At 57.2% G+C, this 26,338-nt stretch overlaps 1 protein-coding gene across 1 annotated transcript in view; it reads left to right on the top strand.

Moving 5' to 3' along the window:
• LOC122386626 (kalirin-like) overlaps positions 1-26,338 on the top strand; it is a gene marked incomplete at its 5' end in the record, with an annotated part of 54,217 nt that overhangs the window by 13,987 nt on the left and 13,892 nt on the right. The window contains 3 exons of the mRNA XM_043375988.1: positions 17,710-17,907; positions 18,240-18,311; positions 22,959-23,153. Of these exons, the coding sequence (XP_043231923.1) occupies positions 17,710-17,907; positions 18,240-18,311; positions 22,959-23,153 (465 nt within the window). The remainder of the gene's footprint in view (positions 1-17,709; positions 17,908-18,239; positions 18,312-22,958; positions 23,154-26,338) is intronic.

Genomic DNA, 26,338 nt, shown 5'->3' with positions numbered 1-26,338 from the left:
CGGGCCGTGTCGGTTCCGCGTACCGATCGGGCCGGAGGGCCGAGCAGTTAACGCCGCTGGTATTGTGAGCCCGGCCTTCCACGACATGTCAGTGACGTCATTCACACAGCGGGGCTGGCGGCTGGCGGCTGGCGTCCGCCGGGCGGAGAGCCTTATCCAGTGCCGAGACAGACAGCGTCGGTGGTCTGACGCATCGATGGACCGAGTAAAAACCGTCTGGCTCAGATTCGGAGCGCCTGGAAGTCTTTGTGGCCGCCGGGCGTGAAGAAAACGGCGCAAGGATGTGGTTTTATGGCTGTTTTTCTCACGGCATCATCGGATTCTTCTAAAGCACCGCTTCTGTTGCTTTGTTTCACTGTGTGTGCTGAAATGTTTCTGTTTCATTGGCTCATTTTTGCGCCGGATTCGGTCGGCGCAACACCGGTAGCCACTCGCTGAAGGTTGGCGTTCCAAGGCCCGGCGTTGGCCGCCCGTGGAGAGCGGACACTGGCCAGGGCGGGGCAGGGCGTGCCGTACTGGCCGCTGTCGCTACTCGTGACCGGACTGGATGGACGGAGATTCAGAGAGACCTCGACGGCACCCCGCCCGTCACGAGTCGTCGACGTAGCACCCTCCACCCTCACCGCCAGCATTGTCCGCGCGCTGGACTTGCTTCCCCCAGCCTCGCCCGCGCTGCTGCCGGATCTATATCCCGCTACATTCCGTCTGCTCTGCACTGCCGTCCAGCGCGCTGGTCCGCCGCTGTGACCTATCCGAAATGTCAGTCCGACCCGCGGGAGTCGGCCGCTGGCCACCAAATGGACTGGATACCGGCCTCCTGACCTGTGGCCCGGCGGGCGTCCGAGTGGACCAGGACTCGTCCCTCCTCTGAGCTGTCTCGTTAGGGTGCGAGTTCTGTTTGTTGAAGCAGGAGGCACCGGTATAGCGATGCTGAACTTAGGATCTATAATCGTATGTTTTATAATAGGTATAATAGATATCAGTTAATTTTGCGGCATGCTTATGAGCCTGTATTTGGTAAGATATCTTCACTTGTCCAGCGATGGCAGTAATTTGGTTGTTTGCATTTACATATTTCACCTTCACGCATCAGACCGTGTGTATCCTTACTCCTGAGCCGGCGGTAGCGGAGAGGGACTGTGCGCCGACGCGCCGTCCCTCCGCCGTACCTGCCTGTACACCTTTTTGCGTTGTTCGATGGCCAATCGTCATAACCATTTCGGCATCAGTTTGGACAAGCGTCATTCAGAATAACCCATCGGCGATGTGCATCACTGTTAGACGGTCGGCAAAACAGGCTGGACTCCATTTAACCATTCTGCATAACTCTTTTTCATTGAGCACAATGTTCGTCACAGGCAAAACACTTTGTCAGATTGTCATAATGCTTCGACATTTCACAAAATGGTTAGTCGACGTGCAAAATTCATCGGTACTGTGCGTAAACAATGACTGTTTATTTAAAACTTTCGTCAATGATCAAAATGTCAATGATGTAGTGCTTATCTAGCCATATTCAATGTTTAAGGTTAATCACGCATTCAGGGATGAGGCTTATGACAGTTCCAGCGCAATTTGCAACCAATTAACCATTGAATTCCGAAAAAGGCAGTTATACCATAGCTACGAGGAGACTACCGGCGCCATACCGAGTAGGCATGTAGATTCTTGAGCGTCGGACTCCTAAACGCCTCGATACAAACCACGAAGTCGGCCGTCATTATCGCGTCACTGCCCGTGCGATGTCATGGGACAACGCCTCGGGCGGCCGCGCCGGTCGGACTCGCGAGGGAATGGCTGACAGATGGCAAGCCGGGCCCTGCCGGCCGGACACCTTCATGGTTTTTGGGGCGGGGCTGACTTTCCAGCCTGTTGCCTGTTCCTTGGTGTTTGAGGCGGGGCTAACTTATCCAGCCTGTTGCTCTGTTGCCTGTCCATTTTTCAATCAGCCGATAACATGTCAGCTACGTCCATCTACATTGTACCTATGGCGCTCATGAACGCTACCGATTTTTATGTAGATCAATGGTCTACGAGTTTCGCCACCTATGCCTTGCACTGCACTGTATAAACCCGGTCATATTTATACTTCTCTGTAAAGGGGCGATCTGTTTTTAGTTTTGACGAAATGTTATGAGGAATGCCGAAATTAGCATGGGGATGTTTTGGTGAACGACGAAGGGATATTAACGAAAGACGAAGCATTTATCCTAATCGTCAAAGGTTTTGCCGGAACTCAATCAGTTATGGCGAATAGCGAAGGTAATACCAACTGACGAACTGTGGAGTGGGATCAGCATTCCGTTTTGCCCATATGCTGAGGGTTTTGCCGGAATGCCTCTCACTGGCGCCACCTATGTGCTGATCGGACGAATGGGTTTTGCTGATTGGCCATCGAACAACGCAAAAAGGTGTAGTAGGTAGAGTCGTGACGGACGGGATCGGCTCCCCGCCGTGTCAGCCGGGTTAGTAGCGTCCTGCGGCGCCGCTCGAGCCGCGCGCAACACGCTGATGAGGCCCCCCGGGGAGACAGCGATCCGAAGCGCGCAGCAAACTGGTCCGCGGTCTGGTGGTCCCGATTTGGTCCTGTAATGAGACTGGAGCCTGAATTGGTTCTGAGGAATGATGGCCTGCATGGTACCGGCTTGGCCGAAGCGGGGAAGTTCTTAGCTGTCAGGCATTTACCAGTTATAGGTATTCGTATGAAAATATATAGGGGAGAGTGGGGAAAGATGCCCAGGGTTTTGCTATGTCATATATTATTCGAAAATGACGATCGGAAAGCAAAAACTTGGAGTTTCAACGGAAGCCGACATCATTTTTCTCCAAAAATATCACACTTTCGTGCCTGAAATATGATAACTTTTTTGCTATTAAGCGTTTTCCTGAAGAAGTGAAAGGGGGCATCTTACCCCACAGGGTGGGAAAGACGCCCCCTGGGGTTGGGGAAGATGCCCCCTGCACTATAAGTGACATGAATGGGCACGTGAATCGCCTGAACGAATCAGTAGTCCCTTCGAGCCTGCAGTAGACACCAAACGTCATCGTAAGGGCCCTCAAAAGTAGTCGTAAGGGGCTTCAGAGGTCATCGTTAGGGCCATCATAGTCCAGCGCGGCCAAACAAGCCTCCGTGGTGGCGTTCGGAGACCACTGTGGGGCCCTTACAGGTCTTCATGATGCTTGAGGGCCCTCGAACCCATCGTGGGGACCTCAGATGCCAGCGCGGCCCGTGGAGCCTACGTGGGAGCCCTCAAAGGATGTCGTGAGGGGCCCTGGAGCCAATAATGGGGCCCACAGAGGCCGTCGTGAGGGCTCTCAGAGTCAGATGCCGCCCAAAAAGTCGCTGTGTGGGCCGAGCGACCGGCATGGGGAGCACCCGACCGTACTGGACTCTCAATAGTCCCAGATCGGCTTTTGTCTCTCATCACAAGTATGTAATAAATGATTTGACGGGCTGCTTGAAGGACAGCCTAGGGATTTAGGGGGGCGTCTTTCCCCATCAGGACACCTGGGGCATCTTACCCAAAGGTACCGAAGTAACATTAAATCAGCACAATTTGTTAGCCATAAAACTACACCCTGAAACAAACTGTTTGGGACACAGTACACGCATGTTAATGTATCACGACTATAGCATGGGACGCAAAAATTATCTACCTTCTTTGATATTTACAATGTTTTGACACCAAAATACTTTTTGAAAGCAGCAAATAAAAAACATGCAATCACCAGCCAGCCGCTGCCCAATTGTGCTTCGCAAATTTTTGTGCAGTTAACAATGCAAGCTTCCGCTTTACGCTAAGAACATTAATTTCCAGGTTCGATTATTCGTTTCGCCGCTAGAGGGGGTGGGGCGTCTTTCCCACCCTGGGCATCTTACCCCACTCTCCCCTAATACAGCGGCTATTTTTAGAGTGAAATGTCAAGCAGAAGTGGCTGCCCACTAACGTCCTCTGTTGAATAAAGTGATGTCCGCTGTCCGATTAATTTATCGACGCTCGTGGGAGACGAGATAATACCATTAGCGGCTATCATATCACCGTGGCGGATGGGATGAAGTAGCGCGCGCTGCTCAGTGCACAGCGCGGTCATTGTATGGCTGCTCTCCAAACTTTTGTCGGCGGTAGGGTTCGCTGGCTTGGCTCATGCTATTGAGCCTTTAGCTGTTGGCGAAGCTGGTCTCCGATGAGGGTGTCGCGGGAAAATATCATTGTATGATTGCACGATGAAAATGCATTGCTTTCCAAATTCAGTAGTGTGCTATGAGGCAATCTACATTGCACAAGGCTTTCAGCATTCCGCGACGTATGGTGACTGTCGTGCTCATCAATTCGCTTTGTGTAGTAACGATGCGCATTCCGGCTTTGTTACATAAACACCGTCTCAGGAACAACAGACGTAGGTTCTTTGTTGTTAGCGTCGCGCATGGTCGCCGATCGCCCTGCCGCCTGGCGGTGACCGGGCGAACTGCCGTCTGGGGGCGCCTCAGGCAGATCGGGGCGGCCGCTGTCGCTCGATCGACTACGGCTGCAATAAGTCTAGATATACGGCGGGCGCTGGCTGGCTGGCGACAGAGATAGGCCGGCGGCGCGCCGCCCCTGTCCCGGAGCGCCCAATGGCCGCCGGCGGAGCGCCGCGCCGAGCTGCGCAGTTTGTGGTTGATGTGCCGCCGTCTGGACATAGCTCTGTGAGCGACATGCAATCAGTGTCGGCGCCGCCGTTTTCCGACAGCTCAGCCGGACGCTGGGCTGGAGAGTGTGCGTGTCGCAGCTGCGCGCGGACGGCTGTTCTGAGACCGTGCGCAGGCCGCTGCGTTGTCGTTCCTCGGACGAGGGATGCTTACACGCACAAAACATTTCCCGCAATAGAATATTGGCTTAGTTTGCGAGAAGGACGTCACCAGCTCTGTTCTTGTCCAGATCCTGGCTTGGATGTTGTTGAATGCAGAGTGTTGCTGGTTCTCTCTAACGAGCCGCGCAATGCTTGTGACCTCGTCCCGTGCACATTCGTAGTTTTCGGCCCACGCGTTTCGGTGGGCGATGACACTTAGCGAGGTTCTGAGTTGCTGCTCGCGTGCTCGGGTTGTGGTGTATACAGACGATCGAGGGATTGAGGTAGTCGACAACTGCCTCTGATTGTCGAGACCACCCGTGCGGCTGGTCACGTCAGTTCAATGAATCCCTGCAAGTTTGACCTGTTGCTCGGGCGGCCTGGCCAGCTTACAACCCCGTCCGCCAGCCACTCACGCCTGACTCGGCACTGCCAAACACAACGGCGTCAGTGCCAGCCTCTCAGTGAGCCCGCCCGTGCTGACCGGTACCCGGCGCATGGCAGCGGCCGTGGAGCTCCGTCGGGAGCGACACGACGACCGGCGCCGGCCGCCGGACCTGCCACCTGTCGGTCGGAGCCGGCAGCCGCGCCGCCGCCGCCGCCGCCGCCGCCTTGCGGGCCGGCAGTGAGAGTCGAGCGGCGGTGTGGTGTGCCGGTGAGGCTCGCAGCGGCGCGCACTGTCCATGGAGCGGCCACGCAAGTCTCTCACGGAGTTTATGCACAAAGTGGGTGAGCGCGTGGACATGTCGGGCCTGCGTCGCTGCAGTTCGCCGTTCCGCTCGCCGCCGCCGACGGCGTCGCCGGGTCAGTCGACTCCGCGCAGCTCTCCGCGGGGAGAGTTTATCTGCCGGGAGCTGAACCAGGCGCTGCTGCACATCCTGCTGCCGGCCGTCGAGGCTGATGTAAGACGGGTACGGAGAGAGGACTGGGGAGAGATGGGCTCGCTGTGACCGGTGTGTGGTGGGTGGATGGATGGTTCCGTAGTCGGTGTTAGCTGGTGTAGGCTGTGTCCGTTAGTGGTCTGATACCAAAATATCGAAATTAAATCAGGGAGCCCCCCCCCCCCTCTTATATGTCAAAGTATCTTTCGAAAGACCATAAATTCGTAAATGTTAATTATGTAAATTTTGTTTGTCTTCTCTGTGCTCCATTCCTGTTTTCATATTTCGCTCCATGTGTCTGGAGCGGACGTGTCGCTGTTGAAGCTGGCAACTGGTGAGCGAAGTCGGGGGTCGAGGTCGAACGAGGTCGGGAGGTCGGGGAAGTACAGCGGCCGGCTCGGTGAGTTCCACGGGCTGGCGGGTCCGATAGCAGGCCGTCCACCATTTCCGTGAATGTGGTAGATAGATTACTCACACCGTCTCTGTCGGTTCGCCTGTACAGTCTGTCTTAAAAGTACCGCGCAAAGTGGCGGTGGATCCATCAAGCCTGACCGATGAAGGACTGCTAGATTTGAGTCACCGAAGCAATGAACATCCTCGTCCATTCCCCAAGGTCAATTGGTTCGGTGACTTTCAAATTATAGCAGGCCTTTCCTCGGTCAGGCTTGATGGATCCACCGTCACTTTGCGCGGTACTTTTAAGACAGACTGTACGTGAGCACTGGCATGAACGCCAGACATTCCTCTACGAAGGACGAATTGACAGCCGCGGAGCGACCGTGAAAACGGCGTGTCGACCGCGACACGAGCGCGGACGCGCGGCGGGCCGTGGCGGCGCGGTGCGATAACATCCGCACGCGGCTCGTTACCGGTAACCAAGTGCTGGTTCTGGCACCGTCCCCAGTGTGCAATGGTCACGTTCTAGTTGCGGCGCCCCACGGTAGGCAGTCGGTGGTCGCTGGTCGCCATTCTGCGGTGGCTGCTTGTGGGTGGGGTTACCCTGATCGTGCCAGCGGCCTGTGGGGTGGTCACAGGCGCTGTATGTTGGCCGGCCTAGCTCGTTTTTGGCGGCCCGCCTTGCCAGTGGCCTTTAAACCCTGTGATGTGGTCCGGAGACTGCCTCAAAGACGGCAGTTCCGATCGCTCAGATCAAGCCCCAATTAACAACAACTACCACCAGGGCCTCACCTGACCCTCCCCTCTCGCCCGTGAAACCGAGCTGGTCTCACACCGAGCTACTCGGCCAAATCTGACCGCGGCACGGAGCTTGCGGTGGCCTCCAGTGCCAACTGAGCAGCTGGCGGCAGTACCACCGTACCACAGCTGACCTAAGGTGTGAGGTCACCGCCACAGCCAGCGGGATGTCTCTCCGCTTGGACTGCTGTCATTCCTAGGTCTGAAGTCACCAGCACTGCCAGAAGTGTCTGTCCGCTCGGGCCCTGCCCTTCTAAGGTGTGAGCCGAGGTCACTATCACTTTCAGCAGCTAGTGTCTCTTTGGTCGGATCTTGTTTCCCGAAGGTGTAAGGTCACCACACCAAGATTCCTTTACTAATACACCACTGCCAGCAGCGGGTGTCTGTCCTCTCGGACCCTGCCGTCCTAAGGTGTGAAGTCACCCTTCTGCTAGCAGCAGCGGGTGTCTCTCCTCTCTGACCGCCGTAGCGCGGTGGTCAGACGGTGTCGGTACCGGCCCGGCTGACCGGCCGTGACGCTAGCGACCTGTGACCTATGGCCGCTGGGAGCCACCAGGCGCGCCGTTCACTCACACTCGCAGCGAGCGCTGAGCCGGTGCCGCGTGGCCCGCCGGTACTGCCGCTGAGAGCCGGCCGCTTATGTCATTGGTTAGAGCAGGTGGGGATGGAACCTGAACTGCTGTTTGCTTTCAACTGTCCATTGTACTCGGCTGCTGCGCTAATGAGTTGTCGCTAATGCTCCCCGTTGTATTATTGCGAAGCTGCGTTCACCGACTGCGCTTGCTGAATGTTATTACATCATTATACGTAGCATTCCATTCAGCGTCTATCTTCGTCGTTACAGCGCAGTGTGCAGCTGTGCCTGTGTGAGTGCTCGGCCGGTCTGTCACGCGTGGTTGGGACGGGCTCCTCTCTGGGGCTCCACACGGGCGGGCGGGCCTGTCCGACAGGCGGGCCGGTGTCGTGACTCCTCTGTCAGCCCCGGCCGATTGTGAATGCCGCGCCGGTCGTGGGGCGGGCCGCGGCGGTTGGCACGGTCTGGCCGGTCGTGCCCTGTCCCGTGGGCCGGCCGCCGTCCACCGATCAATGCTGGTGCTGTGCATTTTCTTGTTCCAGCCACCGTTCTCAGACTGTTTTCCCAGAGTTCTCTGACGGCCGACTCTGCTCAGAGCCTCTCAGGAGGCTGGGCTGCCTCGCCCCGGGCCTGCGGTCCCGATACCGCCGCCTCGGGTGCCGCCGATATCGCGGCCCGACGCGCTCGGCGTCGTTCTCTGGACAGAATGGGGGTCGTAGAGGGTGATAGTGACGCCCATATCTCCCGAGCCTTCTGTTGCCATCTGCGGCAGCACAGAATGGACGCGTGCGCTGTGTATGGAGTTACCTAATGGCCGCATTTCTGCGCCGTATGCTGGCGGTCTGGGCCGTCGGGCGGGCCGGCGGCGGCTCGGGTTTCGGCCGGTGGGCGCGCGCAGGTCGTTAGCTGGGTGCCGCTGGCGGTCTGAGGGTCAACGGAGAGCGTCGTCGGTCGTCGAGCGGGCGGTCATGTGGGACGAACCCGACGGACGCTGGCGGGTGTATTCGCGTCCAGGTTTAGACACCTGCGAGCGACGTCGGTTCAAGGAACGCTGCTGCCACCCCGACAGCGACGGCCGCCACAGCGTGTGTGTACCCTCTCTGCCGAAGTCTCTCTCCCAATCGGCCAAGTGCAGATCCGTGTACGACCGCACGGTATCTCGTGTTTCGTTCGTACTTTGTGTACCACTTGTACCCGGTGAACGATACGGACCGCACCACGACCGGACCCGACAGCTTTCTGTGCGTCTCGACTGACCCACGGCCCGGGTCGGACCCACCAACTGCTGCTCGAAGTTGCCACCCGCCGCGCACTGGCTCTCGGCTCTGCGTGTGTCGTCAGGGCACGTCCTCGCCCACACATCCCGGTTCCCATCGGCCTCTCGTTATTACCCTCATCAGTCTCAGAGGCGCTGCCCCCGGTCAGGTCAGACGGCTCTCGGGGGCGGACGGCAGGATGGCTCCCTCGGTCCGGTCGCGCAGCTAGGCAGCGAGCATGGCCGTGCTGATGAGCTACGAGTCTATTCCAGCCTTTTTGTGCAGAACTGTATGGTTTTGCACAGAGATTGTATGATTTTTCAGCGGCTTCTATATGATGTCACTTACGATTTGGGCTTGATTGAGTAAGATATTGTGCAAAGATTATTGCCGCAATAAAGATTAAACGCGGCGTGCTCGTATCTTCTGATGACGCATAATCCGACATCCTGTTGTTAGGTAACATCTCGATTCCAACCATGCATCTGTCTTGAATTACGTGATATTTTACGCTTCAGCTTTGCATCTCATGTGAATAAATGGAGCATTCGCTTCATTAGCTGCCAAACGGTCTGGAATAGGATGAGATGGGCGGCTGGGCCTCTTGTTTTACGTAGACACGTCCGGTGTTCACCCAGGCCAGGAGCGGTGTAGCTGGTCGGGGCAGAACCGGTGGATCAGCCGTTCCCTGCCGCCTGTGTAACTCTTGAGAAGGAGCGCACGGGAGCGGTTCGCTGCGCTGGCAGTCGTTGGTTTCGGACCGAAACCCGTCGCTCGGTCTGGAGCTAATGAATAACAGAAGGTCAGACGGATAAACGGTCGCTCGGTCGGGCGGGCGCTCGGGCCAGACGGGCTGACTGATGACATGGTTCCCTTACAGTGCACCACTGTTGGGAGTCGTCGCATCTGCATTCGGCATTCTGTAGCCAAGAGCGGTTAGTTGTAAGTGCATGTCGGCAGGTGCGGTATATGGACGTGTCGAGGACGAAGGCGATGTTTTGGGGCCAGCACGACACGGTGACCAGTCAGTCAGACCATTTTGGTCGCCCAGTTTGTCCGGTGGGCCTGTCACGGACGCGCTGACAGGGAGACGTTTAGCCAACCTGCACAGCGGCGCCTCTGAGGACAGCTTTGGCGCCGCTCGGCTGGTGAAGAGGCTGCTTTTACAGCTGCCGCCACTGTGCAGAGGGGTGTCGTTCAGTCATCGACCAACTGTTGACATTGGTGGTTGCATTATTGTTGGAGGACGGCCGTAGATTCAGTGGCAGTTTGTTCTCCATACGGTGGGTTCCGCGGCGGCTGGCCGACGTACTCCGCTGTGCTGACTGACGGACGTCGCTGTGCTGACCGCTGACGGCTGACCGACGGACTCCGCTGTGCTGACCGCTGACCTCTGGACGCTGCCGTGCTGCTGGCTGACTGCAGTGACCGACGGACTTATGTGCTGATGGCTGGCCGATCGACTGCTGCTCTGCTGACGGCTGACCGACGGACGCCGATGTGCTGACGGCTGACCTATGGACCGATCGCCGGAGGACACTCTGTGGCCGCCGGCGGCCGGTCCGCGCGCCCGCCGGCTGATGAGGCCATTCGGCCGAGCGCCGCTCGGGGATTGGCCCGGGGCGTGCCGTATTATCGGCAGACGTGGCCGCGCCGACGTGTATGGAGATGGACGGGCGTGTCGGCCGCGCGCGTGGGCCTCCCCATATTGGATACCGCCGCCCCGGCACGCTTATCGCGCCGATCCATGTGAGTAATCGTTTACTGTTAAACGCCACCGCGCCCGGTGCGTCAGGCATCCCCCACCGCCCGCTGCCGCCAGCCGGGATGATAGCGCAGCACCTGTTTGACTTTCCGGGACGGCGACAAGGTGTTCCCGTGATTTCCGACGCCACGGAACTGGGAAGGCCGTCGTAGTGCAGCCTAAAGCTTACGTCTGACACACGCCTTGACGGTTCGCGAAAACGCCGACCCACCGTCAACTGAGGTTGCTTCATGGACTTCGGGTTAGGTCGTTTCCGCTCACGTGTTTGATAGGCTTTTAAGGTGGAGTTTAATCGTTTCCGCTGATTTGTTCGATAAGCTGTAGGATGGTGATTTGTGTTTACCATGCACGTCGGTTGGGGTTTTCCAGCTTTAGACGCACAGTGCTTACTCACCATGAATGCCCGAGTAGTCACACTGGGGTGTGATGGATCGTCTTTGGCTGACCCCCGCGAACTTCGCAGTAGAGCGTTTTGTTTGCATGACGTGAATTCTCCCCTGGTGAGTCCCTCTGTGGATAAAGCTCCAGGGTCAGTCCCGTTTGCCTTCTGCGTCTGAACAACACTTCTCCGCCGTCGGACTGTTGTGTGTGCCAGCTCCAACTCGGACCCCGGTCCATGGCGGCGGCCGTACCCTCCCATATCGGCGGCGAGCCATACGCGGCCGGCCGCGCCGTGCCGCCGAACGTGCGCCGCCTGCCAAGTGGCCGTCCGACCCGGCTGGCGGCGGTGGCCCGCCCGCGCGCGCCACGGGCCGACACAGCCTTTTTGCGGCCGCCGGTCGTTTTGCTGAAGTCGTTGGGTCGGCTGGCGAGGCAGCTGGTGCCGCCCAGACAGCCGGGGAGGGGCGGGTAGACGGAGCGGTGATTTGGTCGGTGGCTCAGAAAGCTGTGTTGTGACTGCTCTGTCGAGGACATGGATTGAATTCGGTGCAAATGTTGCGTCTAAAACGGATTTGGTCATTTCACTTGTGCTTTAAACCTTGCTAATTTTAAGGGGCTTAGTTTTCGCAATGGTTGGCTTTATCTCGCGGTATCTCTAGGCCACAAATCAAACGGCTCTTAACGACGCCTCACCTACAAATTTGGTATCCTAAATGGGCGCGTCCCACGCCCCACCCAGCCTTCAGGATCCCCGCGTCGTCCCCATCATTCTCACTGATCTGACGCCGACCTACGCAGAGTCGGGTTTCTGTCCGGCCACTGAGCTACTGCATTGGGTGCATACAGTAGCAGAGGGCGGGTCCCCTTGTCGTCTGCTCGTGAAGTCAGTTTTGTGGCTGCAGTGAGTGCAGCAGTGTCTCAGACGGTCCCCTGATCGTCAGAGGGTGGAGGCCCAGGCCTGGCGTCCTCGCAAACCCTCCCTCCGACAGCGAGTGCAGCGGAGCGGGCTTCACTCCGCGCCAGGCATGCCTGTGACTCGCCGCCGCCGGCCTGGCGCGATGTACATACTACATACCTACATAGATACGGAGCTCGGCGCGGCGGAGAGCGGGGCCGGCCATAAAGCTTCGTCTGACAGCTGGGTGTCGAGCTAATGTGAGCGGCCCGGCGGGGCGCCGGCCTGTGCGGTCCCGGCCGAGCGAGCCGCGCAGCGCGGTCGGGACCTGCTTCGACACCGCCCGAGTCAAGTCTGCGAGATGGATGGAGAGACACCGAGATGGTGACGTTCTTTAGAAGGGTGCTCAGTCGGGGAGGTGCTTGGATACGTCTCAACTCTCAGGGACTTCGGAACCGCTTAGAAACTTTTCGGGGTCCGCCTATATACTCGTATACAAAGAGTGGGCCACTACTGTTTACCGCGAGCCGCTGCTGGGGTCAGCGAGACTAGCTCGTATACTGTGAAATCGTTGCTGCAAACGGTACTGTGATATTCTGTGATAGATGTTGTTTCCGAATTTTTAGTAAGTTTCAGTATGGTATAGGCTTCTGAATTCGGGATACGGTGGTGAATCGAATAAGGTACCGCCGATCAGATGACCGGTGTTGTGAATTTTGATCACAAAGGAACCCCTTGTCGCCTCTGCTCCCGGTGTCCCTGCTGCACTCGCTTTCTCTGTCCTATGGCGGCGGCACTTGCATGCACTGTTACGCAACGGACCGAGTGTCGATTTAAAGATTCCTGTGACTGAAAAGAGTGGTACCACTCTTTTCACTCAAACCATGGTTTGAGTGCAAATATTTATATTTGAGCATGATCAAGCATCAAACTACCTCTTATTCTGACAGTTTTTAATGAGGATATTGTTGCACTTGGATCGTCTTGCCCTAACCGCTGAAGTATTCTCTCACCGCTGTGGCCGGCTGGGCGTTCGCCTGTGCCAAGTGCGGTATGCCATGCTCAAGGTCGAGACGTTATCGTCTGAGCGGTAGGGCGCGCTGTGCTCGAAGCAGCTGCGCTGAGTCTGACAACAGGGGTCATACTGCTGGTTAGCTAGTAGCTATCGACGGCTGGACTGGCGTTCGACGTTTTCGGCGCAGTGACACGATTTCTGTCGGAGAGAGGCGAAGAAGAGTCGGCCGGCCGCCGAGGTGCCGACGACGACCAGTGAAAGTGGCAGACGCCGGTGACCCGGGGTCGCCGCTCGGTGACCCCACGAGCTGCGGAGTGCCCGACACCCGTGCCGCCCGCCGTCCGACCGGCGAACAGTGTGGTTTTGGGGCTCAGCTGCTTCCAGATAGTATAGACCGGAGGTCAGGCAGGATGTTGGGATGGTGAGCTATCGTTCGGCTTCCTGTCGCGTTTGTGGACGCCTGAGCGAGGATGTAGTGGGGAAGGGACACCGGAAGGGACGGTTTCCGTTTAGCAGTAAGATGTTTGGAACTTGTACCAAGGACTCGTGTCCTCTTGAGCGCGCCGCAGTATTGAGGTAGCGGGTCTGCATGTGACGGCAGCACCTCCAATGCCTTTGCCGAGTATATAGTGCGATTGGAGATATCATGCAGTGTCAGGTCTGACGCTTATTGAAGTGGTTACTGTGGATAGAACAATGAAGCTGATCGGCAAACAATGCCGCGGTGGCTAGTTGACGAATGGTAAGGATCAATTTTTGACTTAATTTATTGCTGCGTTGCGATTTAAATGAGAAGCTTTGCATTGATCTAGTGTATCGTACGTAAACATGCGTTCCTCTCCGCACTAACACTGCACCATCATGTCGGCTGGATATTGTCAGCTCGTTTCGTCCCGGACCCGTGGCGCGGGCGTCTCTCGGTGCCGAGTTTATACCTCCCCCCTCCTCGCTGCGGGTCGCCGAGCTAGTAAAGCCCCGGCGCGCGGTGTCGGCACGGCGGGCGGCCAGGGTCTGTACTGGCCTCCGAGAGAGCCCGGTCCTAGGCAGACCGTCAGCCACCGGCCTGCAAGTGTGACCGGTCCTCAGCAGACTCAGCCATCGGCCTCGGCCAGTCGGCGTCTCCAGTGCGAGACCAGGGCTTATCTCGGTTTGGTGTCACATTGTCGGTTGGAGCTTCATTCGTGACAGAGCCGGGGATGGTCCTCTGGATGTCGCCATCCCGCCCTCACTGCGGCCGGCACCCGATGCCGGCTGACCCAGCTGTACGAACCCCACCCGGACGGGACGGGCTCGGTCACCAGTGTGCCGCCGCAGCTGCTGGCTGCGACAGCCCAGCTGGCGGCGCCGCCGGTGATGAGCTGGGCTGTGACAGCGCGGCCGCCGACGGCTGCGACTGGCCCTCTCAGCTGTGACATCAGCCGCCGGTGATGAGCTGGGCTGTGACAGCGCGGCCGCTGACGGCTGCGACTGGCCCTCTCAGCTGTGACAGCTCTCTCGGCGTGTGCCGGCGCTGACTCAGGACGCAGGTGCCGCGCGCTAGTTGTCGATAATAGTCTCTAATGAGCTGCCGCCGGGCGACGCGCTCTCGCTCTGTCACTCTGTCCCTCTCTCCCTATCTCCTCTCTCCTCTCTCTCTCTCTCTCTCTCTCTCTCTCTCTCTCTCTCTCTCTCTCTCTCTCTCTCTCTCTCTCTCTCTCTCTCTCTCTCTCTCTCTCTCTCTCTCTCTCTCTCTCTCTCTCTCTCTCTCTCTCTCTCTCCTTTTCTATTTTGTGTCCTCCTGTCTGTCTCTCTCGCCCCTTTTTTGTAAGCGGCTCTCATCTCCACCTTTCTTCATTTCTCGTTCAGCCCCTCTCCATCTTTCCCCTCTCCCTCCTCCTTCTCTGTCCGCCGTTCTCTCCACTTACGGTCTCGACTGGCGAGCGTGCGCCGTCTCTGCCATTCCCGGACGGTCCCTGCCTGCTCGCTGCATCGCGCCGGCCGTGCCACCAATTGATATGTAAATGTGTGAAGACGCCGAGCGACCTTGCCAGCCAGAGACGGCCTTTTGCGGCGCTCCGGCACTCTGCCGGCCGTTCCTCCCGTCCTCTGCCGAGATGGGCGACCAGCGACCCGCGGCGTTCGCTGCGGACCTGGCTGTTGCGGCTGGACTGTGGTCACGTCGGCTAAGACTAGGGGTGCGTTCGGAGAGGCAGATTCCCGGGGAATATTCCACGCCGGCATGAAATTTCCGCCGAATGTGCCGTTCGGAGAGCGATTCCCGGGGGAAAGTTCCGCGGAACGGACGCGGAAAGCGCGGAATCTAAAAAGCATCTCACGCGTCGTTCCCGTCAAGATGGCGGCGCCCATCAATATGCTCGAGTGAGTATATTATTGAATATAAATGGATATTTCTTGCGTTTGTTTCCACCCTGATCAGTTTTATTGCAAATCCAACAATTGATAATGCTTCCTCAGTTGTGCGATTGTCCTCTGAAGCAATGAAAACGATAATTTGAAGTGTTGTGTTGTGTGTGTTTGGGGTGGGGGGGGGGGGGTTGGGGGGCACAGTACAGATGGGACTTTTTGAAAATAATTGTGATTTTTCTTAGTTGTAGGTGTAGAAAATCAATATCAATCAACGCTGTCACACACCATCCAACTACTTGCACTGGGCCAACCCAAGTAACCCAAACAAAATCCCACGAACTCAACTTGGCGCAGTAGCGCCGATCCTTGAAATTGGCGGTATGGAATGTCCCTCTCCGAACGCAACACGGGGAATTTTCACGATGACGGGGAATATTCCGCGCTCTCCGAACGCACCCTAGGATTTCGATATATGTTTAATCATTGTGATGGCCTCTCAATGTGCTTTTGAGCTGCATTTTGCGGTGTGGTTACGTAATTTGCGTGTGTTCGTCATACCTACGCAAAACGATCAGTCAGTCGATCAGCCTTCCCTCCCGAATATGCGAAGATTTGCTGTTTTCCGTCAGTCAGGACCCTTGAAGTTTGATGTGGGTTTGAGGAGGCGTTACAGTTGCCTTTCGCACTTCCCTTCTTTGCTGACTCTGATTTCACTGTGAGGCTCTGATCTCCCTCCTGTAGATACTCTAATCTGTGCCTACCAACGAACTCTGCCCTGCTCCCATCCCTGCAGCCTCCGCTGCGTCCGCCTCTGCCCCTCTGCAGCCCGGTGACAGCGTCCAGTGATGGAACCCCGCTGCAGGCTGCCAGCCTGGTCTCTGTTACTGCGGTCACCACAACACGGATACTGCGTCAGGCTCGCACAAACACCTCTGCTCGGCTGGGAACGGTCAAACTAGCGAGCCGCGGTGCAACCGTCACCACGAGCCGGCAACAGGTGGCGAACAAACAGACGCCTCCTCTCAGCTCCTTCACCGTTGTTGCTTTTGTGGGGTGTTTGGTATTCGAGTGTGAAGTCAGAAGAAGCTGGGTAGGAAATGCAGGATCAGTTGAGAAGGTGATATCTGATGGAGGAAGAAGTCGATTCATGCTGAAAAAGTACAAGTTCACGCGGTTTTCTCAATTTCGTTGCTGTAAGATGGGCGCTGCAGATATTGTCTCGCTATGGATAGTGGATACGCTGCGTGTCTCAGTGGCGTGTCAAATCATTTGCTCCTTATTTTCGTCCTTTGCAATATCGCAGACGTGTTTACTGTTTGGCCATAACTCTGAATTCAATCTAAACTCGCCACCCCGGCTGTGAGCCCGCCGTACCGTCGCGTGCCGGCGCCGCTGTTGAGCGCCGTCTGTTTGGTCGCTGAGTGCAGCGCGGCCAGCCGGCCGCCGCTGGGTCGATGCCTCGCCCGCCGCTCGTCTGTTGATCGCTGGCTGGCTGCTGCAGGGCGCTCGGCGTGGGACGGTAACACGGCCGGTCGGAGCAGCGAACGGGCGGTGCAATACGGGCTGGAGCGTGATCGGTCGTAGCTTTGTTTGGGTTTGTCAGCGGTGGTTTTGGTGAGCTGATGTTAGAAGTAATTTTATGGGAAAATGAGAAAAGCAAAGAGACAATCGATAGATGTTGAGAGGTGACAGGTTGAGAGGTAACTCCAAGGTTACGGGCAGGGATTGGCATGTCCTGTTGGCGATGTTTGTACGGCGGGCTGTTTGACTTCCCTGATCTATAGGTATATCAGATCGATCGATCTTGTCCTATCAAGGGCCTGGTGGAGAATGCCACGAGGGGCCCTCTGAGTTCCGCGAAGCGTCCACTGTCCTCAGGGGCTGCGGCACAGCGTCTTCCCGAACCTCCTCCTCCCCGAACGGTCGGTCATCGTCGTCCATCCCGCGCCGTGTCAGTCTGATTAGTGTCTGTGTCCACTGGGCCGGCAGGGGCTCCACGGTCCTCTCCCGTCCCTTGAGGTCACAGCCTCACCGCCTGACCGCCGCCGCACGGCCCCGGCCGCTCAAACATGCATACCATTACACATGTATGATGGAGCGCGATGATGTGTATGCAGATGTATAGGGCGGCGAGATGCACCTGCAGGGTCGTGTCCGCCAGCCGCGACCGGTTTGGAGGAGGAGATGCAATCACGGAGGCATCGGGCGCGCCTGACTCCGGCGGGTTTTTCACTGTTAGGTCAATTGTATGGTAAACAGTTGTGACTGTATCTTTTTCGAAAGCTGATACCTTTTAGGCTCTCATTGCGATTGCAGTTCAATTTACGGGTTTTATCCATTTAACTATGATCATTGTCGTTGTGTTAAATCCCGTGTCTGGTCTAACCCTGCCCCCTGACTTGCGTTGGCCGGTGACGCCCGAACCCCCGACCAACTCTGGCACACTTGTATTGGTGTATGTGACTGACCCGTTCCTCCATTTTTGTGCTGACTGGCGGGAGAAACCCCCTTCTGACTGGCACACCTGTATTTGTGTATGTGACTGACCGTCCCCCCATTTTTGTGCCCTCAGGCGGGAGTGGACGGCTCGATGGGTAACCGGGTGTCGGGCGGCAGCGCCACCAGCTCAGACGAGCCGGGAGCCGCCGCCGCCGCCGCCGCTGCTGACGACCAGGACGAGCCCGAGCTGCCGCCGCCGATGCGCGTGCTGGAGGACCCGGCGGCCGTGGCCGGACCGGCTGCCACCGTCACAGACGGCGCCGCACACGGGGTGAGTCGAGGCGAGGTGGTGATAAAGGGAAGGATGTAGTGGTATGCCGCTGGGTTGAGGGACGGGCTTTGCCGGATCTGCGAGGCGATTGGGGCGGTAGGGTTGCGTTTTACGGTCGTGCTGTGGCTCCTGTCTAGCTGTGTGGGAGTTATGCTGTCTGTTATAATGCTAGACTTCGACAATCCGGGCAGCGGCTTGACCACCGACTGGACTAGCTGACTGGCTGGCTGTGCAGTTCTGGTGGGAGGCTGACCGCTGGACCCCTGGGTACCGGGCTCACCGTTGTGTGGTCGGTTTTTGACGTTAACCTGTATGACGTGGCGGGTTTTCAGCCGGAGCTGGCCGCCGGCAGCTCTGCCGAGCACGCCGCCACAGAGCTGGAGCAGCTGGTCAAACAGCGCCTGGTAACCACCCCCTCCCCGTGTGCCCCCTCCCCCCTCACTGTCAGTGTGCTGTAGTGAGAGCCGCGGCATGATAGATCCCACACAGCTGCATGGCTGAGCCCCGGAAATGTCCGGAATCCCGCGACACGCCGGCTCCAGACTGCACTCCCCGCGGTCAACTGCTCGCCCGCTCCGACAGACGTGCCCTTTTTCAGCTGGTGGTCATTTTTCTGACGGCCACTGCATGGTTGTTAGCAGTGTGTCGCTCGCTCTGCGTGTGCCTCTCACCTGTGTTTAATGCTGTAGTGTTGGATGAGTGAGCTTTGCATGGTGTGACGCAGTGTTTGAGCCCCGAATAACACAGCTCGCGCGTGTTTACGTGCACGTACGTACGTGTCTATGAGGATGTGTGTCACGGGGTCGGTCTCGTTCTGCTGCTTTGTGCGGCTCGAGAGCGTGAGGTCGGCTGCGGTTTTGTGGAGGCGAGATGGTGCGCCTGTGGCTTCAGTCAGAGCTGGTTAAAGCGAGCTGGCGCTCAAAGCTACACGCAGGTCTTAGCTGTGATAATAAATCACTCTCTGGTTGCCAGGGCGGCGCGGCGCCCTGCGTTCAGAAACGAAACCTCTCTGCCACTCTGCCTTAGAAACGAAAATAAATACCGGCCACTTTGACCGGTCTCGGCGCCGGCGCTGTGTCGACCCGACCCGGGGACCTCTGCGCCGTCCGCGCGGCGCTGGCTCGCTCACTTTCCTCGGCACATCGTATTGTGTGCCGAAGGTCGGCAGGCGACTGCAAGTCACGCCGGATTACACGCAGCGCCGGCGGCGCGGAGGGCCGGGGAGGACGGCGGCGGGTGGCTCTGCCGCACGGGCCGTGCATTGTAATCAACGAGCTCTCCGTGGATCGGTGTCGTGTCTCGAACTCTCCAGCTTCTGTTGTGGTTCGAGATATGACAGTCCACTGTCTGTATATTTGTATGGCCGTTGTCTGGATGATGTGAGGTGCTCTATGGTGTCTGAGTTGTGACGTCTGTGTGAGTGTCCAGGCGCGAATTCTGCGCTTGTGTTTTTTTTTTTCTATTCCTATATTATGAAGGTGTCTATTTAAGTATCTACAGGTACGCAAACAGATGTACATATTTATCTGGGGTGCATGTTCATTGTGAAGATGATGTTCGAGTACCGTAATGGCAGCCGTGGCCTCTCAAAGGCCGGCCGAGCGTCGTCAGTGTGCACGGACACCTACCCCATCCTCCATCCTCGGTCTGTGTGTATGTAGAGGCGCGGTGGGACGGACAGTGCCGTCCTGTCGTCGGAGAGCGCACAAACCGTGGCGACGACAGGCCGCTGACGTCAACGCTGCGCAGAGACCGCACACTGGGCCAGAGGCCGCCGCACAGTGGGCCTGAGGTCGCCGCACTGTGGACCAATCAGTAAACACGCGGTGGTGCAACGGCGTGAAATGGAGAATTTACACGCTGACAGCGGCTCACAGGCGTGCAAGGCGAACCCCTGTGTGTCAGTTAAGGCCGGCGGTTTTAATGAGGACGTGATTTGCATCTCGGCGGACAAATTCGAATGCAGACCGGTGCGCCGGAGCCTCTGCGGCCCCGTTCGTTACCTTGTATGTCTCGGAGGTGAGTGGTGTCATTTGTTCATGTCGCTGTCCGGCCGGAGCGGGCGTGGTCTGGCGGTGCACGGGGCGTGGTCTGGCGTTGGACTGGGCGTGGTCAGGACAGTGATGCTAGTCGTGTCCGGCACGTCACGAGTATGAAGGGTGTCGCTGCATGTAACAGTCGGGATACATGCCGATCGCGATGTCCCCTGCCTCCTGCGAAGTTATTGGGCTGTTACTGCTTACCGAAGCGTAACGTTCGATGCTGTTAATTTTGACTAAAATTTCATAAATGCTTGCGTAGTCGTTATGTAGAATCGACAGATCCGATGTTCGATTCCTCGCTCATTTTCCCGGTATTCGGCCCCTATCTCGACTGTCACGGTTTGACACCATCGCCCTCATGCCACCCGACCCGACTGGCCCATGGCCAAGTTCGTCGGTCTTTCTTCATGTGCCTTCACTTAGCGCGAGAGCTGCTAATCCCTCGACAGAATGTAATTATAATAAAGTGTCGGCGGCGGCAGAGTTGGCGTCGGACCGCCTTCATTCTCGGACGACTGCTTTATCGAGGTCCGAGAGGCGCGAGTTGACGTGTTGGACGGGGGCCGGAGGCTGGGGGGGGGGGAACTGTTGGAGGGTGTCCAGTTCACTGGGGTGGCTCCCCGGACACCTCAGTAATCGCTGGGAAGAACATAGAAAGAAATGTGAGAGGGTTTTTACTGGCATACTAGCTTACTGGGATATTTAGTTGGCTGCAATGGAGGTTCAACTCCCAGGGGTGGATACTGGATATCCGCTAGGGCACTGAGGTCAACATAGTGAGAAGGGCTGTGCGATGACTTCAGAGCTCCTGGACCACCTCTGGAGAAAATCAGCTGCAAAATAACGGATCTGGAGATATGCGCCTCGAAGGTGGTCCCCATGAGGCGTCTGGGTCACCATCGAAATATTCGGTTAAGTAAACAAATTTCAGACGAATTTCGATGACTGAGGAAAATCCGGAGCCGTTGCATGCCATTTTGCTATTCCAAACCGTCCGCTAAATTAGACTTCTGTCTCAACCTCGTACGTATTCAATCTGCCGCGCATTTCGATCTCCAATCTTTTATTTCGCCCAGCGGGCCGTCCATTTCAATGGGGTCGGCCTGTGATGGTCGTTGGCCGCCCACGGTATGGTCGGGCCGACGTACGGCCCTCGTCGGCGAGCGACTGCAGACGCTCGCCGTTCCTCGCTCGCCGGGCTCGGGGTCTGTATCGATCGCGACTCCTTTGGTGCTGACGGCAACGGCGCTGTCAGCCGGGTCGGGCCGCGCTGCCGCCTGGCCCTGATGGAGAGGCCGTGGACCACGGACGTGCGCCTGCCTGGAGACACCGCACGTGACCTAGGGGTGACCTCAGTTCTAGGATGGGGTTTGCTCACTTTGGCTGAAAATAGGGGAAGAGATAACGGCTGTAGCTTCTAAAGGGTGACGCTTTGAATGAGAAACCAAACCCCAAGTGACTGGAGTGATCGGATGGTTGGCTAAGTTTATTGCAAAACTCACCGGATGCCTCGTATGTAGATAAACAATCACTGCAGCTCCCAGTCATGGAAAGAGGAGAGGAGTGTGGGCAGAGGAGGCTGTATCCGGCGGGTCAGTGCCGGATGATGTCACTGGCGGTGACTTCAGCGGCCAGGGCCGGCGGCTGAGCCCGGTGGACGGCTGTGTAACGACCTGAGGAGACGACCCGTGCCGTCATCGAGTGCTTGTTGCTGGCTACTGGACACAGCGGGACACACCCGTGGACTGCGACTGAGTATGAACGGGCCCTGGTGCTGCTGTGGCGACTGACGACGCCTTCTGGCGTTCGTTTGACGGCGCAGTGCGGTACGGACGGTTTGCTATCGCTCTGTCGACGGTGTTGGCCAAACGTGTTGTGAAACTCCACCGGATGCCGGATGCCGATATACACTCCTTCTTTTTGGTAGATAAGAGGGGTTAGGCATGGCAATGGAAGTCGGGCGGTGCGAGGTTAAACACTAAATATCAACGCACTCGTCCCTCTCGGGGATGGATGAAGTGGGCTCACTGCTCGACAATCCGTTTTGCCTATCGTTACCGCCGGGCTTGTTCGGCTGAGGTGTCCACTGTCCAGTTGAGAGCTTGCCACCGCATGGAGAGCGTCGTCACTTAGTGTGTACGGGGAGCGTGGGGCGGTTTGTGTGACTCGCCAATCCCGTGATTTACACGACTCTGGGTCTGTGTGTGTGCCGGTGTTTGGTCTGTCCGCGGCCGATGTGTGTCAAGGTAGCCGGCGAACGACTGACTAACTGGCCCGTTTGGGTGTCTTCGCCCCGTTTCCGTCAGTGTCTCCGGCTCTGTCTCCGTGTCTTAAGTTGTCTCCGATGCTCTGATTGCGTATCCGTCTGGAGCATCAGTGTGTTTGAGGACCCTTCGCGGTTGCCCTGGTTCGAGACTTTGATGTGGTCTTACGGGTTTTATGCGTGGTTTATGTGATGTGTGCTGACAGCTGTGAGTCTGTATTGTCATATTCGTATGACTATGTAGTGTGTCAGTGTCAGCAGTGTGTCATTGCCGTGGCGGCGGTGTATCTGTCCTTGTTTTGTTATGATTGGAATTTCTGGTGGCTCGTTAGTAAAAAGCACGGTGTGATGTTTAGATGATGCTGATTGCGAGTGTTTGCATGTTGGCCCGCTTGTTTACGATAGTACTAGTGTAGCTGCCCGCTTTTCCTTGTATGACATCATGTTCAATGTGCACTTGAATGTCTCACAGCGATGTAATTCCAGACACGTGTAACGGTTTATAAGCCGTTGCGTAGGCAACTCATCTGACATGTGTCTAAGTATGATATTTTTAGTACTTACCTCAGCGACCATATGCCCTACCGTTAGCTTGTTTGTACAAAACGCCAGCTTGCCTCACGTGTGTTCTATGTAAGGTTGTGTGTAATGATGCACCCGCTTACCTCAGTTATCCTGTGTATCCGGCGAGTATCTGACCTGTATCTGACGTGTATCTGACGAGTATCTAACGCCTCTCTCCCTAGGAGGGTCACACGGAGGGTGACGGTCCTCCGGGGCGGGCCGAGCCGCCCGACCCGGCGCCGGACGGCGCGCAGGGCGGCTCCTCAGAGGACGAGGACGAGGAAAACTCGCGGCAGCAGAAGGCGCTCAAAAAGAGGAGTTTCGTCATCCAGGAGCTGGTCGATACGGAGCGGGAATACATCCGCTCGCTGGGCCAGGTGAGAATGGTGGTGAATTAAAGGGTGCTGGGACTTGCGAGAGGGTGTGGCTTGATGGGATTGAACGACAGAATGTGCAAAACGTGCGTAATTAGCACGCGTGTATAAGTGGGATGTGGAAAACGTTGGAGGAAGACGTTTTTCACATAGTAGCTTCGTAGTGAGCGAAGACAGCAACTGACGGCAATAGACAGCATAGGGCCGTCAAAAGTTTCCTTAGTCTTGAGAACAGCAAATGAAACAATACATTCCTGACTGATCCCTTGGCGTCGGGGCATGAGGGCAGATTTTAGCACGGCATTCTGACTGTGACCTTTTGCTGTCAAGAGCTGATAGCCATCTTAAGGAGCATCATGGCCTTAAATGTGAAGATAATAGGTTTAGCGAACATTGAGCCTTCTTTCAGTTGCGATGTCTGAGACGGCTTCTTTATCATTTCTCGGATGAAATAGGAGGGAATTAATGCCAATTGTCGAAGCAGTTAGTTATGACAGATTTTCTCCGGGCGGCCGGACAGCGACTGGAATTCCTGCCTGCCGCTGATCCCTGTCGGCGTAGTCTGAGTTTCCCGAGCTGCTGATTGTCTGCTGGTGGCCAATTAGATGTTCGCCGAGTCCACTAAGCCGGCTGATTGCCCGAATCCCACTGACGGATTAGTGTGTGTGCAGTAGGATTTTTATGGCGCGTGCCTGCCTCTCGGCAGTTCTCAGAATGGCCGGTGACTAGACAAGGCTGTGGGCTGGAACCAGTTGTCATCATGGGACTTCGTAACGTCGACATGGCATGCAAGCATGTCAACATCCACGCTATTCCCGCTACTGAGATATTCTGCTGATTTTTATGACGTACTGCAGTTCTCAGGATTTTTCAGTTCATGATTTATCGAATCAGTGTTATCGCACGTGCGATCGGATTCCACTGTACCGATAACAGATGCGATACCCCACAGTACCAGCTGTCGACCGGTATCGCTGCTGGGTCGTGTGTCCGTGGCCCGGGTCTCGGAAACCCTCCCCGGCCGCCGGTCGGTGCTCGGAGGTCGGACGGAAGCCTTTATCGCCTGTTTATAGCGCGCCCGGCACGCCGCTGTTTGCCTACCACACGGACCGGTGTTAATGACGCTCCGATGAGAGCGAGCCAGGAGTCCGGTGGGCGAGTCAGAAGCCGCGGTAGGCGATCCAAAAGACGCAGTGGGCGAGCCAAAAGTGTGTTAGGTGAGCCAGGATTGTGGTAGAGGAGCCAGGAGCGTGGAAAGGAAGCCAGATGCCGTTGTAAGCGAGGCAGGTGCCACGGTCGGTGCTACGGTAGCGCCGCATTGGAAGGGAAGCCATAGCAGTATCCGCATGCTGTTCTTAAAGAGGATTGTTTGCAGCAATCTGTTGACATTTGATGCATCCAAAAGGCATTTGCGGAAACTGTCAAGCTACTGGAGGCGCTGGGTGGTTGTGGGGCGTGGCCGTAGTCTCAGGGCTCCGATTCGGGACGGTGCCGCGGGCCCTTGGAGGCCGGCCAAGGCGTCGACACGCCGCTGTTACTCTCCTGTGGCGCTGCGGGGTGGGCGGGCGGCGGGGAGGAGCCGATGTGCGTGTTAGATGTCACACATGTGACGGCCGAGATGTCAGCTTTGTGCGAGAGAGAGAGGCCGCTCTGCGCGTGGTTGGGACATCTGACGGGAGGTACGACACCATAGGCTCGGCTGCTGTCACTTCGGGCCGACACCGGCTCTCTAGAACCTTCCAGATGTTCCGCTCTAATTCAGAGACTCAATGACACCGGAAGGGTGTTGAAGGGAGTTGTCCGGTGGCTTTTGGTCTCCTGAATAAGTTACCTCACCCGTGAAAGACTGTCATGGAGAAAGGCGAACTCTTCCAGTGAAGGGATGCCCTCGATACGGTAGGAACCCCAGCTCGGAAGGTTGTAATGTGCTACAAAGGAACAAGCAGTTTCCATCAGGTGGCTGGTGTATGCCGGTATTCCCACCCTGAATACAAGGTAAAGAATGGGTCGTCAAAGTGCCTATTAGCGCCAGTAGCTATCTTCCCATAGTGAGGGTCCTGCACACGGTACGGAAACGCCTTGTCGTCGGCTGCAGAGTTATGCAGCAGCGACTGCGCCATTCCTCGCCGCGTCCGCCGCCTGTTTCCAATCGGCCCAGCCGGTCGAAGAGGCGGCGCCGGCGCAAAAAGCGTCTCAGACAGCGACCGCCGGCGGCGCGGCACCGCTTTGGGCCGTGTTTTGCGCCTCCGGGACGCGTCCCGATGCCGACACATGCTGTCAGATTTCGTGTTGGCAGAGCGTGCCGGACGTGTTGACAGGCGAGGCTCGGAAAAGAGACGACCGCGACCGGCACGGGCTCCCACGCGGTGTCACCCGCTCGCCAAAAGTGCCGCGCTGCGCCGGGCGGCGACACGTCTGCTGTGATCGCGCCGCGTCCCAGACGCGCTCTGTTTGGTGGGACTGTGGGCGGGAGTCGGACTGCAGGGGCGCCGGTGGTGGTCCGACGGGTGGGGAGGGGGCGGTCACGGCGCCACGCTGCTGACGGGGCCATTATACTCCATGTCACAGGCCGCCCCCGCCCGGCCCCTGGGTGACTCAGAGCCAGTCAAAGCTCACCCACGCGGGTATGTGTGACCGCTCCGCCGCGGTTCCACCACTGTTTGGCCGCCGCGACTGAGGTGTTTCCGGAGCTTACGAAGCCGCCGGGCTGCGGGAACGCGTGGGCGACTATTACGACCCCAGGGAGCCTGTGTGTAGCGTGACGCAAGGATGAATGTGAGCCGTATAAGTGTGAGTCAGCTTCAGCGTCGAGCTGTGAACCGGTGACCCAGCATTGGTCATAGCCGCCGGCATCTGATGCCGGCAGGGCCGAGTTACACCCTGCAAGTAGCTGGGCCGGGCATGACGTATGGGAGCATGATTGGCTGGTTATGATGTGAGATATATGACGTATGACAGCGCGATTGGTTGGTGATGATGTGAGATGTGTGTCTGCGAGCTGTGGATGTGCCAGGAGGGGGATTGTGAGTTTAGTTGGCTGGAAGGTGTAGAGGAGAGCAGAATAGATCTTCTTCTTGTGCTGGACGGTGACTTTTAAGTCAGTACGACAAGCTATTTCGGCCTTCTCGACTAAGTGTTGTGATTATGTCTGACGTAGAAGAGGGCAGTGGTGCACCGGTAGCTGGTAC

The sequence above is a fragment of the Amphibalanus amphitrite genome, unplaced genomic scaffold (assembly GCF_019059575.1).
Source record: "Amphibalanus amphitrite isolate SeventyFive unplaced genomic scaffold, NRLGWU_Aamphi_draft 000257F_arrow, whole genome shotgun sequence".
In the NCBI taxonomy this organism is placed as follows: Eukaryota; Metazoa; Arthropoda; class Thecostraca; order Balanomorpha; family Balanidae; genus Amphibalanus; species Amphibalanus amphitrite.
Note: the sequence above shows the minus strand (reverse complement) of the source record. Positions and strands in the feature narration are given on the sequence as shown.